The sequence below is a fragment of the Rhinolophus sinicus genome, linkage group LG05 (assembly GCF_036562045.2).
Source record: "Rhinolophus sinicus isolate RSC01 linkage group LG05, ASM3656204v1, whole genome shotgun sequence".
Classification (NCBI taxonomy): Eukaryota; Metazoa; Chordata; class Mammalia; order Chiroptera; family Rhinolophidae; genus Rhinolophus; species Rhinolophus sinicus.
Window position 1 is genome coordinate 42,986,192 of NC_133755.1, and position 18,455 is coordinate 43,004,646.

The following is an 18,455-nucleotide window of genomic DNA, read 5'->3' on the forward strand; positions in this document are numbered from 1 at the left end:
CCAATTTTTAAAAAACAGTCAAAAGATTTGACAAAGTCAAATATGAAGAGACTTCACAAAGCTAAATGAATGGCAAGTAAGCACATGAAAAGATGTTCAACATCATTAGTCATCAGGAAAATAAATACACAACCTCTATACACCCACTAGAATGGCTCAAATGAAAAAGAATAGCAATACCAAGGGTTGGCAAGAACGTGAAACAACTGGAACACTCATATACTATGGTGGAATATAAACTTAAACTGGTTAATCCAGTTTAAATTGTTTGGCAATTTCTCATAAAGTTAAACATATTATCTATCCTAGGGCCCAGATATTCTACTCCAAGGTATTTACCCAAGAAAAATAAAAACATATACCCACACAAAGAATTGTACATAAAAGTTCATACTAGCTTTATTCATAATAACCAAAAATTGGGACAACCCATTTCTATCAACTGGTGAATGGATAAACAAATTGTGATATGTTCATACAATGGAACTCTGTTAAAAGGAATAAAATGGAACTCTATTAAAAGCAATAAAAAGGAATTAATTACTGATATTTACAACAACATGGATGGATCTCAAAATCACGCTGTGTCAAAGAAACCAGATTTAAAAAAATAACATAATGTATGTTTCCATTTACATGAAATTCTTAAAAAATGCAAACTAATCTATAATATCTGACAGTAGACCAGTAGTTGGCAAGAACTGGGAGTGAAAGTACTCAACTGCACAAGAAAACTTTGGAAGTGATGGGAATGTTCTAAATCTTGATTGTGGTGATAGTTATTTAGGTGTATGCATCTGTCAAAACTCAAAAACTATATCCTTTAAATGGGTGCAGTTTATTATTTATAATTATAACTCATAAAGTAAAAACAAACACATACAATGAGATAACAATACCCACTGAAATACTAAAATAAAAAATATTCTCAAAACTAAGAGTCAGTGATGATGCAAAATAACTGTAACTCTCATACACTGTTGATGGGAATGTAAACTGGTACAACCACTTTGGCATAATGTGGTAAAGTCAAAGAAATGTATTCCTTATGACTCAGCAATTCCACTCATAGGCATACATATAACCTAGATAAACTCCTGCAGATGTGCATTAGAATACAGCTACAAGAACATTTATGGTTTCACTGTTGAAAGTAGCCAAAAATTAGAAATGACCTTAATATTCATTAATAGTAGTATGAATAAACTACAGTATATTCATGCAACTGAATACTGTACAGCAATGAAAACAAATTACAGTTCCACATAACAATATGGGTGAACCTCTTAAAAATAATATCAAATGAAAAAAGCCAAGATACAAAAGATAAATTGTGTTATGATTCCATTTTTCAAAATCAGGCCCATTTAAACTCTAGTTTTAGGAGTAAAGACAGTGATTACCTCTGAGGAAAAGGAAAGGGTTAACCACTGGTGAACATAAAAACAAAAACTTATTAAAAAGATAATGCAAATACTTCAAGTCTAGGATTGATTTCAACTTCAAGAACTCACATCATGTAATCTGTGCTTTTTTTTATCAGGCAATTACTTAAAATGTGAAAAATATGAAAGACTAAACAAACTGAAATAAGACTTTATCCAGATGTACAACAAGCTAACCAATTGACAAACTATATCACAGGCTCAGGAAAAAGAGCGTCACTTGTGCTAATGGAATATTGTTTATCTGAATATTCACCTGTAACAAGTGTGATTAAAATCTCTTCAGAACACACATGTGGGACATCTTAATTTTATTTGTAAAATAAGATTCTTTGTAAGCTTTTTGTAACTAGGGTTACATCATGACTAAAAATGTTACTCCACAGAAGTGCCCTGAATACATGTCTACATTAAAAAATGTTTTTTTGGAATACCAATTTAGCATTATGCCTGGTTACCAATTTACTCAATAGGGCATGAGTGCACTTCCTTGAAAGGCAGAGGATTTCTGTGATGCTTTCAGAAATATGACCCAAATTCTTACTAAAATCACTGTCTCATGGTTTCTAACATCAACTTATAGCGATAATATCAAATGAATACCACATGGTCAATACACATCATAACACCCTAGCTTCACAGAAAATTTAAATCCTAGCTATGAATTGAATTCTAAATGGAAACCATTTTATATTCTGATTCTTAATATAAGACTAAAAGGGCTACCTGTATTGATACCTTTCTATCAATTTCACTTCCTTTTGTATGCTTCAAGACCACATTTAAATAAAATCTATATTTTAAAATTGTAAATAAAATCTATTTTATTTTTTTCCCACCCAAGTTAGTTCCTCTCACATTATCTTTGCCCAGATACTCACAGTAACATTTTCAGAGAAAAGCAGATTTCACCAGAAAAAAGAATCAAGGTTTTCAATCATATCAATACTTTAGGTTACTTATATGAATAGCTTTTAAATGATGATGTAATAAAAACAATATGACTCTTTAGTTGGTGTGGTTTAAAAAAAGAAAAAGAAGTATGAAGTGGTGGAGGAGGTAAACCCAAATTCCAATAAATGTGACACACTGGGCAAGCTTCAGTTTTCTCCTCTTTAAATGAGGGTGAGTGTGTGATATGATCAGTGAAGTGGTCTCGATCTAAAAAAATCATCCAAGTATGTCTTCCATCCAATTCACAGATACTGGGGATCCATTAAACTTTCAAATATTAAAAGGGGATAACCTCATATACAAAGGTTGGGAACTCATGGACCCTTTACCCGGGATTCTCAATAAATATGAACAGATTTACACCTGGGGTAGTGGTATGACCAGAGCACTGACAAGTCACAATCATATACCTATCATCACTTTTCAATGAGTGCCCTAAAAACTTGGATCCCTGTTTTAGGTAATCACCAAGATCTATGATTCTGTGATTCTAATAATGCAGGCTTTCATATACTGGTTTGTACTCACAGGGTCATGCTACTAGAGTTATCTTTCATTAGGAAGATGAGTTTGAGTTGCTGCATATCCTCTGAAGGGCTTTAAAAGTTACAGCCTGTATATCCAAAACATTAACAAGGTTATTATCCCCCCAACACATTCATGAAGAGTCTATTGAAAGATCCTGAAAGGGCAGAGACAGTGATCTCTATAATTTTGTGTGTTTTTCAGTGTCTTATTCAACAACTTTGTAAAAATGTGCTTTGCATGCACAAGTGGATGACAGAAGGACTGGAGCCGATTCTAACCAACAAACCCAACAAAAAAATTGGGCAAATTCTAAAAATTCCTTAGTAAGCTCAGAAAAAGTTTGTTGATTAAAGTGAAACTTGAGTTGGTCTTAAATGGTGAGTGACAGGGAACAAAAACTGATTTAGGCACAGTGCTTGTCATACAAAATAAAAATTGAAAGTCATGGAAAATAAACAAAAAGCAGAAAATACACATTCTAAATCAGAGAGTCGGTTTAATAAATGAAAAAAGCCAGCTCAGGTCTGTATGCACAATGTGAACTTTAAAGTGTAGCTCTCTGTACTTGAAGTCAAAGCAATTTTGTCATATTCTGCCCTATGAGCTAAACATAATTAGAAAACCACTGCTCTTCAGAAAACGTAAGCACATAAATCAATTACACAGGGGGAAAATTACTGGAGTATCCAATTAAGACAGATCCTAGATTAATGGCTGACAGTTTAAGAGGCCTCTATAAATACATGCAAAACTTTTGAATATGTGCATTTTTACATTTTCTTTATATTCTTAATGAGATGATGATCCCAAACTGATTAAGAATCCACAGATTTAAGTAAAAATCCGAAGTCTTTTGAATATCCATTTGTCAGATTTTAAGAAAAAATTTTGTAACTATAAACTGCTACCATAGAAATGGTACTGCTTTTATTTTTTGGATACTTTTTAGGGCTGTTTATAATTTATAGTGCTTAGAACAAACCATGGAGATACCACAAAGTGTAACAAATGAAAGGAAAAAAGGTTTGATTTGACAAATAAGACGCCAACCATATCAATTTGCATATCAAGAAGTAGGTGTTTTTCATACAACCAAAGTCACATTTAGAGACTATGTTTTTAAAGTCGGTAGAGTGAGCAAGCTATTTCCCACACATACCTCCGAGGAAGAACCAATAAGCCAAGCTGATAGAACAATATTGCCCTCTACTGGACTTCACTAGTAAAGATAAACCTAAAAGAATTAAAAGGACTTCAAAATGTTCACTTTTAAAAAGACTTCATGACACAATGTGTGGGATATAAATGATAAACGTCTAAGCATTGCTTTGTCTTGTGCACCTGAAACTAATAAAATTTAAAAACAAACAAATAAATAAAAAAAATAAAAAAAATAAAAGGACTTCATGGAATGCTGTTCCCATAAATGCAAGTTTAGCCTAATATTAGCATAAGTCTGAGTCATTCATTCTATGGTAATTTTAGTGTAGCACTAATTTAATGTGATGTAGAAGTTTAGAGGAATCAATCATGAATATAAGGTAACATAAAGAAGTAACTATTATACTAAATGTTTTCCTTCAAACTATATAGGATCTTGGAGTTGACAAGGCTGAACAAAATCTCTAGTCTAACCAACTATATGGTGCACATCTTCCTTCTATATATATGTTAAGCAGTTGCCCAGCCTTGGGTTAAACATTCTGGTGATAGGGAACTCACCATCCCTGAAAACAGTCTATCCTATTCTGGATAATTCCTTACAGCTGAAAACTATTTCCCTCCTAATTCTACCTCTGCAGCAGAAAACCCCTCAAATATTTAAGGAGAGCAAATTCATCCCAATAAATCATCTATTCTTCAAATTAAATAACCCAAGTTCCTCCCAGTGGCTCCTGTGACCATGTTTCAGGTGTCTTCAGCATTCTGAATGCGCTTCCCTAAATGTGTATTCATTTTCTATTGCTGCTGCCACAAATTACCACAAACTTAGTGGTTTTAAATAACAAAAATGTATTACCTTACAGTTCTTTAGGTCAGAAGTCCAACATGGGTTTACATATTCAAATTTCAGGAAATTAGGATGTGGGCTACCACAAAATGCCTTCCCATTTGTCCTTGTTCCTCCTAAAGTAGAATGTTCCATCTGAATATGGCACTCCAGGAATGGCCAGCACTGTCAAAATAGGATTGTCACTTTCCAGATACTATACTTTTAAAATCTGGACTAAAATCCAAAGAGGTTATCTATATCACACTCCTAATTCTTATTGGGCTATTAACAAAAACCTCTAAGCCTTGTTTATAAACACAGCTTTTAAGCCACTCCTGCCTCATTCTTTACTTGGCAGTTGTTTTTCTAAACCAAAGTATAAGAATTTATGTTTATTCCTGTTAAATTTCATCTCATTAGATTTTCCCTATTCTTGAGATCTTTTTGGATCTCAATTCTAACACTCAACCTACCTGCTATACTGTCTCAACTCTTGTCACGTACTCCTGTAGTGAGCGTTACCATGATATCATCACTGCCAGAAGTCATGAACAGGACAAGGTATGAAAAGAGTCCTGCAGCACTTCAGAAATCTCCCTGACATTCCGTGATTCTTAAATGTCAATGTGTACACAAATTGTCAAGGGGCTTCTATGCCCCATCTCTAGAGAGTCCGATTTAGGAGGTCTGACACGAGGCCCAGCAATCAAAACCTTTCCCCAAGTAGGTTTCAGGTGTTTGATTGGCAGAGCACATTTAGAGCAACATGGTCCAGTTCGATACCAATTATTAAGCAGCTCCTTTTGGGGGCTGGTCAGTCAGGTACAATCCACCCAACTGTCTTCACATCCTGCTCATGCTTCTTACCCCCTCCAGGAAGTTATCATGAGGAAGAAACCTGGTCAATGACAAGCTGACTTCTGATCACACTGGTGCTACTGTATTTCCCTGCTCTACCAGGACTGCTCCCTGTAGAAGGAAGAAATGATGCACACATGATTTGTTCTTAGTGAACCTGTTTGGTGTGTTGAGAACCAAGTTTTCCTTATTCTCAGTGCCCATAATTTATTCTTTACCTGCTGATCTAGAATCTTGCCAGGGTTTTAGGGTCACCAGTTGGTAGTTAACAGAACCAACTTTCTTCGCTTTTGGAAAACTGGAACTTCTCTTATCTGTTTCCAGTCATTTGGAAAATCTGCTATCTTTTAAAAGCTCGCCAAAGTCATGGACAGCTGGAAGTTTCTAAATCTATCCTGAATGTAATTCATCCAGGCCCGAACACCTGAACCCATGTGGAGACGCTTCGCCATGTGGAGCTTTCATTCTTCCTTACCAATGATCATTCTACCCTTTTCGTTGATGACCATTTTCCTTGACAGAAAGGACAGAAACAAAACAGGATTTTCAGAGTTCTGCTTTCTCTGTATCATCCATCAGCAGTATACCATCAGTTCCAAGTAGCAGATCCATCCCCCTTTCCATATCTTTCTTGCTCTAAACATAAATTTAAGTACTCCAAGTCTTCCTAAGCCATTATTGCAAGACTACCCATCAGAGATTTTATTTTCTAGTTGCTTTTCTTATAGATCTAAGCCTCCTTCTTATATTTGCATTAATTGACTTCACCTTTCATCTATCTCTTTTTTGAAATTGATCTCAGGTTGTCAAAAAAATCTAACTGTTGGAGTCAGATAATATATACATAGGGGTTCATTAGGCTAGTTTGACTACTTTTGAAATTTTCCAAAATAAAAAGTCAAATAAATATATCTATATAAATACAAATTAAATACAAATGTTTGTAAATAGAGAAAGGTGGAGGGGAAATGGGGGGTATTCCCCATTTCTTTTTCATTGGGATATATTTTTTCCACTAAACTTTCTTTTATTGGTTGGGATAACTTGGTTTTACTTAAAGTCTGAATTGCACTTTCTCTGCACTTCCCAACCCTTTTATCTTCCAGCACAGATTCCTATGCCATTTTTTCTTTTACAGCCTTTTCTTTGGACTGCTCAAAATCCACTTATCAAAAGTCTAGGATATATTAATTATGCCTGTTTCTCCCATCTTATCAGGAATACACCTTTTGAAAGGTTGTCCGTCTCTATTTAGGACTACATTAGTGCCCCCATTATTCTTTAGGACAGTGGTTTGGTCCTTGTACCAGTAGCACCAACATCACTTGTGAACTTGTTAGAAACACAAATTCATGGGTCTACTGACCTACTATAATAGAACCTCTGGGGATGAGGCCTGGAAAGCTCTCCAAATGAGTCCTATGCATATTAAAGTTTGAGAACCACTGCTTTAGGAGAAGAAACTCTTCCAATTCAAAAGCTGTCAGACAATGTGCTTTTAACCAAATGTGATTTCCATCAAGTGCCAGAATACTGGGAGTCCTTCATGCTACTGTATGTATTAACCTTTGTGACGACTTTATGTCTGCAACTCATCACCTCTTCCCTTGGCCAAGGAGCATACAGCACCCTTCCACTCCTATATCTATCCCATTTCTCTCTTTTTAAAATTCTACTCTAGATGGTGTTTAGTATCCTTCCACTCGCAGTATCTCAGCTCTCAATGAAGGTATATAATTTCTTGCTATATCACACTATTATATCCCTCCCTTTAACAAATCTGAGTTTCTTCCCAGACAAGAAAAAGCTGAAGAAGTTCATCACCACCAAACCAGTATTACAAGAAAGGTCAAAAGGACTTCTTTAAGAAGAAGAAGAACAAAATTATAAATATGAATAACAAAATGGCAATAACTACATACCTATCAACAATCACTTTAATTGTAAATGGATTAAGTGCTCCAATATATTACATGAGTCTAAGACTACAGCTAAGAATGCTGTGGTTGACACACAGGGTAAGATGTTGAAATCAGAAGTGATAGATTTGTTGCCAGCACAAACAAGTTAAACAGCTTTTTAAAGAATGGCCATTATTTTGAAATATTTTGTTAGAAAAGAAATCCTGAACAGTCATATCAGTTTGGGTGATTATGTCTCTGATTAGTCTAGAAGAAAATATACATATTAAACTGGTTTTATTTTTAATTATAGAAAATAGGCTTATTTTTATTTGTTATAATAAAGAAAAATTAAAATGATATAGCCTTAAAATGGTGCCTGAAATTCAAATACTAGGACTAAATACACAGAATAAATATGAAATAAAAAAAGAAAAAAGAAAGAAAGAAGTCAGAGAAAGACAAATACCACATAATTTCACTTATATGTAGAATCTAAAAAACAAAATAAATGAACAAACAAAACAGAAATAAACTCATAGATACAGAGAACATTTTGATGGTTTCCACGTCGGAGGGGGTTTTGGGGAAAGAGTAAAAAAGGGAAGGGATTAAGATGGGCAAATTGTCAGTTATAAAAATAGTCACGGGGCTATAAAGTACAGACAGCAAAGGGAATATAGTCAATAATATTGTAAAATGATGATAATGATTATGCTAACTGCAAGCTTTTCTTCACAAGCTTTTATTATTTTTTACTGTTATTTTATTTTATTTATTTTTTATTAGTTTCAGGTGTACAAAACAATGTAATAGTGCTTTTATAATGATGATAAATAAAAACTATAGCTATAGCCAAAAAGGAATTTGTAGGGGTAGGAATATGGAGAGATTAATACAAATTTCATTATTTGATTAAAAAAAAATCTCTTCCTTGGTTCTTTTGTAAGTAGGAATATAATAAATACTAACATGTTGATAAAAAATTATTTGCTTTCTGTGATCATATTTTTCTTCTTCAGAAGTGGAAAAAAGTTGACTCAATTATATATTCCACTCTGAACTATGAGATAACAAGCACCAATCAATTCCATGTATATTAATATGTTTGTTCTACACACAGACAAATTAGTTCTAAGTTTTACAAGATGTAAGTTGAAAAAAAACTACAATGTAGAAGAAACATGTCACTAAAGAAATGACAGAATTTATATTCAAAATGCAAGAAGATTCTGAAGATGTATAATTAATTTAAATTGGGATGTGCAACAAATAAATTAACTGGTTTAAAGAGCAATTTATATCCAGCCTGGCCAATAACATATATCTCAACTTCAAAGAAATAATAAAAGACAGCAATAAAAGAAAGTAACAAAGCACAATAATAAAAGAAAATCACAAAGTGAAACATAAGCACAACTTGCTGAAGAAATACAGGTTGTGAAAAATAGTATACTGCATATAAAACTGCATATTTTAAAAATAATTATTATTCTTAAGAAATGAATGGATAAAAATATACTACTCATTAACAAAAAGGAAAACAATGAGTCACTTAACACACTAAATTATGGAAAGTATTAATTCCCCAATAATTGGAATAGTCGCATATTTCTGCTAAATAATTTAGTGGTTAAAATCAGTTACAAAAAGTAAGTAGAGTTTAAGCAGAATAATTCTATTTTTAAAAGCAGCATCTTCTATTTCTGATATGGAATATAAATGCTTCATAAGTATTCAATATAATTTTAACAATATTAATGTTAATATTGTTAAAATCCTGACATAAGTGATACAAACAATGCAAATTTTAATATAAAAATATAAACTTTGAGAGGAGGAGTTTGGTGGTAAGATATATAAACACACTTAGAAAACATACAACTGACACTTGAACAATGTAGGGGTAAGAGGTGCACCCCCTCCCTACTGTACAGCCAAAAATCGATGTATAACTTTTGACTCCCAAAAAAACAACTACTATAGCCTACTGTTGACTATTAGCCTACAGAAGCCTTACCAATAACAGTTGATTAACACATATTTTATGTTATGTATATTATATATTGCATTCTTACAATGAAGTAAGCTAGAGAAAAGAAAATGTTAAGAAAATCATAAAGAGGAAATACATTTACAGTTATTTATTGGAAAAAAAATCCGTGTATAAGTGAACCCATGCAGTTCAAACCTGTGTTGTTCAAGGATCGACTGTATTTCTTATTCTTATTTTTGTTACTCAAACACTGCAACATTTTGTAAGTCACTCACTTTTGGAAGTCTGTTTCTCTCTTCCAAAACTGGACACTGAAGATGACTTATCAGTGAGAAATACTTTGATGATGACTGACTAAAAAATGACTTTAAGTGTTTATAAACCTCAGTATGTCATGATCGTCCCCTTTATTCTTCCATTCGCTTAGTTATCTTGTCATCAACAGAGGTACTACTTAAAATCATTCTACTTTTTTTCATTTCTCAGCTCTTATCTATCATGCAACACGTTTTAAATCAATTTTCAGCCTTTCAGGGGCTAATAAACATGCTCACCCAAGGAAAGTAACAATATAAGATGCAATGTGCTGGTGATGCTTTGGGATTCTTAAGGAAAAGACACCTTATACATACAAATAAATGGATATGTTTAGAACTCACTGTTGTAATTTGAGATTTCAGAGGTCATTCTCCCTATACTTCTTGTAACAGTATTAACAAAGATAGTTTTATGTTTTCACATAAGTTTTGACACACAAGAATATTATAGTAATGACTACTATTATTTTTTTCACTAGTAAAGGAAAAATATTAAAATAAACATAAGGCTATTGCCCTTTTTCCCACTGACTAAAAGAGATGCTAACTTTTTATATTTTACTCCAGAAAATCAGAAGGTTCATCATAATTGCAATGACCCTATCCTAGGACCATTATAAATATGCCCCAAAGGATCTCTGGAGTCCTGGTCAAATATCTTTCTCTGACCAACATGCCTCACACAGAGCTAATCCTCAATGAATATCCGCTATTGAATGCACACGTTTAAAAGATATGACAGGGGCCAGCCCGGTGGCTCAGGCGGTTGGAGCTCCATGCTCCTAACTCCGAAGGCTGCAGGTTCGATTCCCACAGTGGGCTCTCAACCACAAGGTTGCCGGTTCAGCTCCTCGAGTCCCACAAGGGATGGTGGGCCCCGCCCCCTGCAACTAAGATTGAACATGGCACCTTGAGCTGAGCTGCCACTGAGCTCCTGGATGGCTCAGTTAGTTGGAGCGGGTCCTCTCCAACCACTAGGTTGCCGGTTCAACTCCTGTAAGGGATGGTGGGCTGTGTCCCCTGCAACTAGCAATGGCAACTGGCAACTGGACCTGGAGCTGAGCTGCACCCTCCACAACTAAGACTGAAAGGACAACAACTTGAAGCTGAACCGCATCCTCCACAACTAAGATTGAAAGGACAACAACTTGACTTGGAAAAAAGTCCTGGAAGTACACACTGTTCCCCAATAAAGTCCTGTTCCCCTTCCCCAATAAAAATTTCTTTAAAAAAAAGAAAAGATATGACAGTCCTGTGATGAATAAACTAACTTGAACCAATAATTCCTTTTTTCATCCATTCACTCAACATTATTAAGCAGCTTTAATAACATCATGTTTTCAATTACTCAATAAGTACACAAAATGTGAAAAACATAATATGGTGAGGAATTTTTCTACATTGCTATTTTTTGAGAAACTAAGCTTGTACTTCACACGTAGTTTTATGGGGGTAAAGACCTTACCTCTCTTACAGATAGCTGTGGTGGAAAGGAGACTGAAAATACCAAGTTGGTGAATTCAAATCCAGAGGCCTCAACCTTTTGGCACACCTAAAATAGTGTTACATAAAAATTATTTTTATTACATAAAAAAGTATTACATAAATTCCAGGAAATGGCTAAAAATTTCATTAATTTTCATAACATAAATTTTTGGCTCAGATGACACTGCAAAACTTCCAAACTTTCACCTTTGAGTAGGGAATTCTCACTAACATCTTGAATTATTTGCTAACTATGACCCTGAAGACTGACCTCAAAACATCCAGGATTCACCTGCAGAACAATCTGTTGAATGTCAAAATAGTTTTCTATTAGGTTATCCCATGATTTAAAAAAGATTTTAAACAAAATAAAGCCAAATATGGCACTCTTGACACCTGGAAATAAAAGGCATCCCATATTCAATCATATACCTTCCACAGGCTGTAACACTTATATTTTATAGACACTAGTAGGTACAATTAAGAAAGAACTTTAACTCCTTACTGTGTAAAATAGCAACAGGAAAACTGCTATATTTTTCAATTGAGTGGCACTCATGACAGAAATAGTCATGATGGATGGATACATATATCATTAATTTTCAGATATCACATTGACTAAAAAGGTAATATGAGATAAAGAGGCTTTTTTTTTAAATTAAGAAAATGTTTTAATGACCCACTAGCGTGAAAAAGTTGAAATAAATGGCATTGTTCCTTTAGATACAAGAATTCTAGGCCTTGAGACTGAAAATCTCTACATAATTGCACATATAACAACAAAAACAGATTATTTACCTTTTTAATGAACTCTTTTTCACAGAATTCTTGAAGAATTCCTAGGCATACATTGCATACATTTAAATTTGAGTTCTTGGAAGCAGTGCTTCCATCTTCAATAACAGAGACCCTTCCCTCTCCATTTTGACTCAGATTATCAATCCCATCAATCCCAACTTCTAGTTCTTGGAGTCGAATTTTCTTGGAAGGTGGGTTTGGAACTTCCAAAATTAATTCATCTTTTTCAGTTTCCAGAAATTTCTGTAGTTCACCGAGCAACTCCTGGAAAGTTAATTTTAAAAAAAGTAATAACCCTTAGGGTAACATGAAGCAAGAAAACAGGAGTCAAAATTATGATATATCACAGATTTACACAATGTTGATTTGTATCATCTGGAGCAATGAATTAATTTTATTAGCTAGCATTGGTTTTCCAGGGAATTTAAAAGAGAATTACCTAACTCCTATAATAAATGTGTGAATGTTTTTGCAAAAGAGTTTCATATATCAGTGAAGCTACCATCCTAAATCTGAGGCAGAGAGACTCCATTAAGAAATTTATTAATTAGGTTTGTGGTTCTCTTGTGGGGTCATTCACTTGCTAATTTCAGTTAAAAACAACAACAACAAAAAACTTCCATTCTAGTTATTAACAAATAGAAATACAAATTTAATTTACATTATTGCTAGGTTATTAATCTCACAATTACTAAAACCTCATATGCACAATATTTATTTAATGTGAAATGTGAAAAATTGGACAAAGATTAGAAGTCTATCAAGTAAAAATAATTTCAAGACAAATTTACTAAACAAAGGTAAACAGATGCTGCAACGCTGAAATTTGGCACCATAATTATGAGCCATTTATATGCATTAATTGAAAGAAACCCTCTATTACATTCTCCTTTGCCTGATTTCTGTCAAAATGTTACAAGTGGCATTCCTTTGAAACCATTCTCATATTGCAGACATTCCACTCATCCAAATGCTCAGAGGACTTTTCCTCTACTTTGTCTAAATTAAACAGGCTTTATTATTCAGTTGTTGAATAAATATCCTTTTGAAATTCACTGAGATTACAATTTACTGATTCTAAAAGGAAAAATCTTTCACTCAAATTTAATTCATTTCAGCTCTCCTTTTTTATGTTTAACAGAGAAATACTCAGATATACATACAGACAGGTATATTATGACCTACACAAATACGCGTATGTTTAGATCTATTATGTCAGTATAACAGTATATATACATATATGTATGTGTACACATATAGTTATATGAATAGAACAGATCAAAATTCAAGTACATTTACCAAGAAAATTGTCTTCAGATATTTTCAGGTTTATTTATATAAAATGATACAAACAAAAATTGGTAACACTAAGTCTCTTTATATAATATACATTTTAAATATTACACCATGTATAGAATAATAGATTATGTGTCTGAAAAAACGTGTAAGGACAGTTACATGAAACCAGTCTTATTATTTTATGGTCATAGTGTGTATACATGAATATACACATATATATTAATCATCATAGCATATGTACTATTTCCAGTTTTCAAAGTGTTTTCACATACTTTATTAGACATTGTCCCTTAAAATCCTGTGAGGTGGATGTTATCATCATTCCCATTTACAGAGGAGAAAACTGAAGATGGAAAGTGATGAGACTGGGATTCAAATCCGTGTCTTCTAGCTCCAAATTCTAGGCTTTGGATTCAGACAGACAGTTCATATCCTAGCTTGCTCACTTAATAGCTGTGTAACTTTGGGCAGGTTGCTTAACCTCTCTGTGCCTCAGTTTCTTCATCTGAAAATAGAGACAATCATAGTATGTACTTACCTAATAGATCACTATGAGGATTATATGAGAGGTTGACATATAATAATGCTATAAGAATATTAGATATAATTATTATTTCCAAAATAATAGAAACAACTAATACATAGGAAAAACGACTACTGTTGCTAACTCCTGGGCAATTTTTAAAAATTATAAGAAACTGTGTGTTCATGTTTATACAGCTATATATGTGTGTGTGTATATATATATATATATATATATATATATATGTATATAATTACTATCTGCCTCTAAAAAAACATCACTATTAGGATCAAATATATTACATATTTTATGTGGAATTATTCTATTAAATGTCAACGCTCTCTGTATTTTACCATAAATGTTAAAGATCTCTGTATATTACTTTTGTTGTTATTAATAGCAGTAAATAATGATTTTGATAATATTTACTTCTAGAGGATTGCAAATGCCTCTGTAAGTAAAATGATAATATAGAAAACAGAAAAAGAAACAAAGGCAACCAAATCCACAATGCTTCCACTTAATAGAAGATCTCAGGACTATCACCCCCGTCTGTTACATCTCACTAATATCTGGTGAGAAGCACTATTTTGTGATATTCTGTCTAGATACTCTTTAGGAAAGGTCTATACAAACAGTAAACACACCAGAGAATTGCTCCACAAAGATCAGACTATATTAAACGCTAGATACAATCACTTAAGAAAGAACTTACATTTTATGGTAATGGAAATTCCAAAATCAACATTATCAGTAATTATTATAGTTTTTTAAATTTAATGAAGTTATGGATAGATATTTGCCTTCTAATGTACAGGTATTCATTTAAAAATAGAAAACCTTTCTTAACTTAAAAAAAATGAAAATACCTCATAGGAAAGTTTGTAAGGTGCAGGAAAATCCACACCACAGAATCTGAAGATACATCTTGGACATGTACCAGTACTGAGCAACAACTGGGCCACATGCTTGTTTTCCTCAGTCAGCGGGAACATATTGAATAATTATAACTAGAAAGAAATAAAAAGTAAAGCTAATGATCATCTTTCGTGTTTTACTTCACAAATAAATATGCTATCACCTTTAGGGATAAAAACTAGCTCTTATTTGAAAAACACTATTTCATACTTTCCAATAATGTCCCTTTCATTATGTGCATATTGAAACATAAGCGTGAAGGAAATTAGATGAATCAGGTAAAAGTTTCTAATTGTCAAGGAATTTAGGTTAGCATTCTGGATTATGATAAAGTACATCAATATAACTAAATCAATCAAAAGAAATAAAAATAAAATAATAAAGAATGGTTTTCTCTGACATGGGTAATGAAAACAAGAGTACAGAGTAAAAATTTGCTTTTTATTTCCATTTAGTATTTTTGAGAACACAGAATAGTAAATTCAATAAACTTTTCCTATTATTAATGAAAAATGAGTTTGCTAGAAAAAAAATCACATAAATCTATATTATATAATACTTGACTAACCCTCATGATAGCCAAGCAGTCAAGTATTTAAAACAAATTGATCAGTAGATCCAAAAATGTCAATTTTACTTTGATGAAATAACTAAATGACAACCACCAGCAAAATGAGACAAATCTTCTTTCACACACAAGTAAAACCTCCAACAAAGACAAATTAAACACAAAATATTTAAGAGTAATTGTTATCTGAAACAAGTTGCTACTTTTTGCAACTTTTTTAAAAAATAAACTCCCTTAGAAACAAATACTACATAGAGAAGAGGGAATCCAATGTAACTTTCTTGTTGCCAGGAAGGAGTGGTACTAAAAATTAAATTACCTAATCAGTCTGTTTGGCAAAAATAGATGTTCTTCTGATTAATGAAGCAGTCCACATTACTTTACAATGAGGAACTAGCAATGTTTTGTAAAACAATGATTGCATGGTAATGTGGTATGGTTTACTGTGGTCACATTGATACAAGACAGTGGTACCTTTTAATTTGTGCAGTTTCATTAATTCAAATGAACTTGCTTAAAATTTGTGGGAGGGTGAAGTTCTTATTAACTGCTTACTATGAAAATGTGATTCTAAGAATTTGTGTTTTTCAGCCCTTTAAAACCCACTACTTACTTGCAAGTTTCTAAATGTTTGTGGCCACTTATCAAGAGTAGATCCTTGACACAAAATAATGAGGAAGACAGGTATATAATTCTATAAAACTCTTCACCATAAAAAACAGTTCAGCAGCCAGGACTACAAAAAAACAAACAACAACAACAAACAGATTGCCTCTCGCTGGGTTCTAATTCAGAGGAATATGTGAGTTGGCAGGGAGAGGAAGAGAAGAAAATTAGGACACACCAGACTGGGAAACACTAATTTAGGGTTGTGTAAGTAAATCTGGGCTCCAGGAAATTTTCATGAAAGTACACAATATTCGGAGAACACTCTACATGATGAACTCTGTGTGGTCATTATTTTTGACAAGTGATCTGAATCCTTTCCCAGTCCTTTTAATCTGCTAGTTTGATGCTGAGAAAGGGTTGAGATTCTGTGAGGAGCTGATTATCAGCCTTTAAAGTGTATCCCTCACTGCACTCCCCTCACAGACAAACTGTTTCTGTTTCACCCTTTATTTTATCTTTACTCCTTTCCATTGGTTACAGTCGAGGATTTCATTTAATTCAAAATTAACCTTTAACTCAGAAAGAGAAACAAATAAACCCTCCTCCCCAATAAATAAAGGGATGAGTAAGTGCTTAAAAAGACAGTTTGTATCAATGATTTCCCTGGGGACTGAAGTTAAATAGTTTTATTAAAATGTATACTTTCTTTCCTTCGGCTTAAAGACAATGTTTATTTCTCCAATAGGTTCACTAGAATAAAGCTATCATGCAAGGTATGATACATTACAATCTCTTTGCTCTGAGAAATTCCCACACCTTTTGAGAATTAGGAAACCTCCCGTCCTGAGTAATTTGAAGAGGTCTTAAACAAAACAAAACAACAACAAAAACACTATTGAGTGTGTATGTGTTATTAATTGAATGGACTTAACAAACCTCTCAAGAACACTTTCACTTAGCAACAATCTAGCGGCTTCACAAGAACGTTAACACTGAAAGGAGGAAACACGCCATGCCTTAAATTTGGTTGTTTCATCTTAATGTACAGCACTGAAATGATAGGATTTCATAAAGACATCAGAAATCAGTTGTTCCATATGTTTATTATCTTTGAAAGCAAGCCCTGAGAAATGCATCCCATTGTTGGTTGCCTTTAAGATTTTTTGCTTTCTGTTTACGTGTTTGTTTTACAGAAGGAAATGGAACCAGTCATTGCAACAAAACTTCCTCCCATGTGTCAAGATCCCCAATGGGACAGAGTCCTTTCTCCAAAACCAATAATAACTAGCCCAGACTCTGGATTACTGGAGGAAAGGATGAACTTTTTTTTCACCTCTCGGAATATTACAGAAACAATTCATTGCAAATAGGGAAGGAGCAAGGCATGTGAAAAACCACCAAAACAACCAGGCTGGCTCACTTCCCGTGATATTTTAAAACTCATTCCATACTGAAGGGTGTCATTCGTCTCGTGGGGGTGGGGTGGGGTGTGGATTTCCAAAGAAGGAGGCGCTGACAACTCCATTTCGCTACGCATGCACTTAGCTGTGGAATCTACTCTAAACTCCCGGAAATTCATCCAAGATCTAACCTCGACTCTCTTTTTTTAGCCAGGCAAGACCTTCCCCCCGCTTCGGTCAAGTTCAAAAAACTTCCCACTCAGTCATCCTTGCTAACAAAGATCCTCCACGCAGGAAGAAAACGATCCCCTCCATCCACACCTCTCCTGCACCCAGTCCGCAGCCCCTCACCTCAGACCTCCCTGCCTCACCTTCTCCCACGACGCCGGAGCCTGAGATTTAACCCTTTACGGTCCTCATAGGGAACGGGGAAGACTAAAGACAACGCACCTATTGCGCTAGAAATTGTGTTCCCCGAGGAAACGAGAACTTTAGAAACGAAAGTACCAGCCCCCTTTCGGGAGGACTGAGTGAACTGTCCCCTGCTTGGTAGCAGAAATACCAGTAAAACCGCCTGGCCTGCTGCCACACACCCCGCCTCTCCCGCGGGTGTAGGGGTGCCTGGAACGCAATTCCGGGCCTAAACAAGACAAGTCGCAGAGAAGCCTCCGAGAGACTCCGCTGTCTAAGACATTGTAGCGGCTGCCCGAAATATCGATGAACCCTTACCTTATCGGTGAAGTTTAGAATAGAAATTCTTTCTAGGGCAAATGAGAGCATTCCCCCGCCCTACCCCCCACGAATTAGTGACATCCTCCTGTCCTCTGGTCCTAGCTGGCAAAACACCACAGCCAAGTATTGAC

At 34.2% G+C, this 18,455-nt stretch overlaps 1 protein-coding gene across 9 annotated transcripts in view; it reads right to left on the minus strand.

Annotated features, from left to right (window-relative positions):
• PUS10 (pseudouridine synthase 10) overlaps positions 1–18,449 on the minus strand; it is a 64,021-nt gene extending 45,572 nt beyond the window's left edge. Inside the window, exons 1-7 of one of the 9 annotated variants that reach the window (XM_074332022.1) lie at positions 17,964–18,295; positions 16,197–16,319; positions 14,967–15,107; positions 13,847–14,079; positions 12,276–12,539; positions 11,458–11,544; positions 4,948–5,103 (exon numbers count right to left, since the gene is read on the minus strand). In XM_074332022.1, coding sequence (XP_074188123.1) covers positions 4,948–5,103; positions 11,458–11,544; positions 12,276–12,539; positions 13,847–13,858 — 519 coding nt within the window. In that variant the 5' untranslated portion in view covers positions 13,859–14,079; positions 14,967–15,107; positions 16,197–16,319; positions 17,964–18,295. Of the gene's footprint in view, positions 1–4,947; positions 5,104–11,457; positions 11,545–12,275; positions 12,540–13,846; positions 14,080–14,966; positions 15,108–16,196; positions 16,320–17,943; positions 18,296–18,321 lie in introns of those variants that run through there. The other 8 variants (XM_074332017.1, XM_074332016.1, XM_074332021.1 and 5 more) reach the window with 8 other exon arrangements.
• Positions 18,450–18,455: the final 6 nt, after the last annotated feature.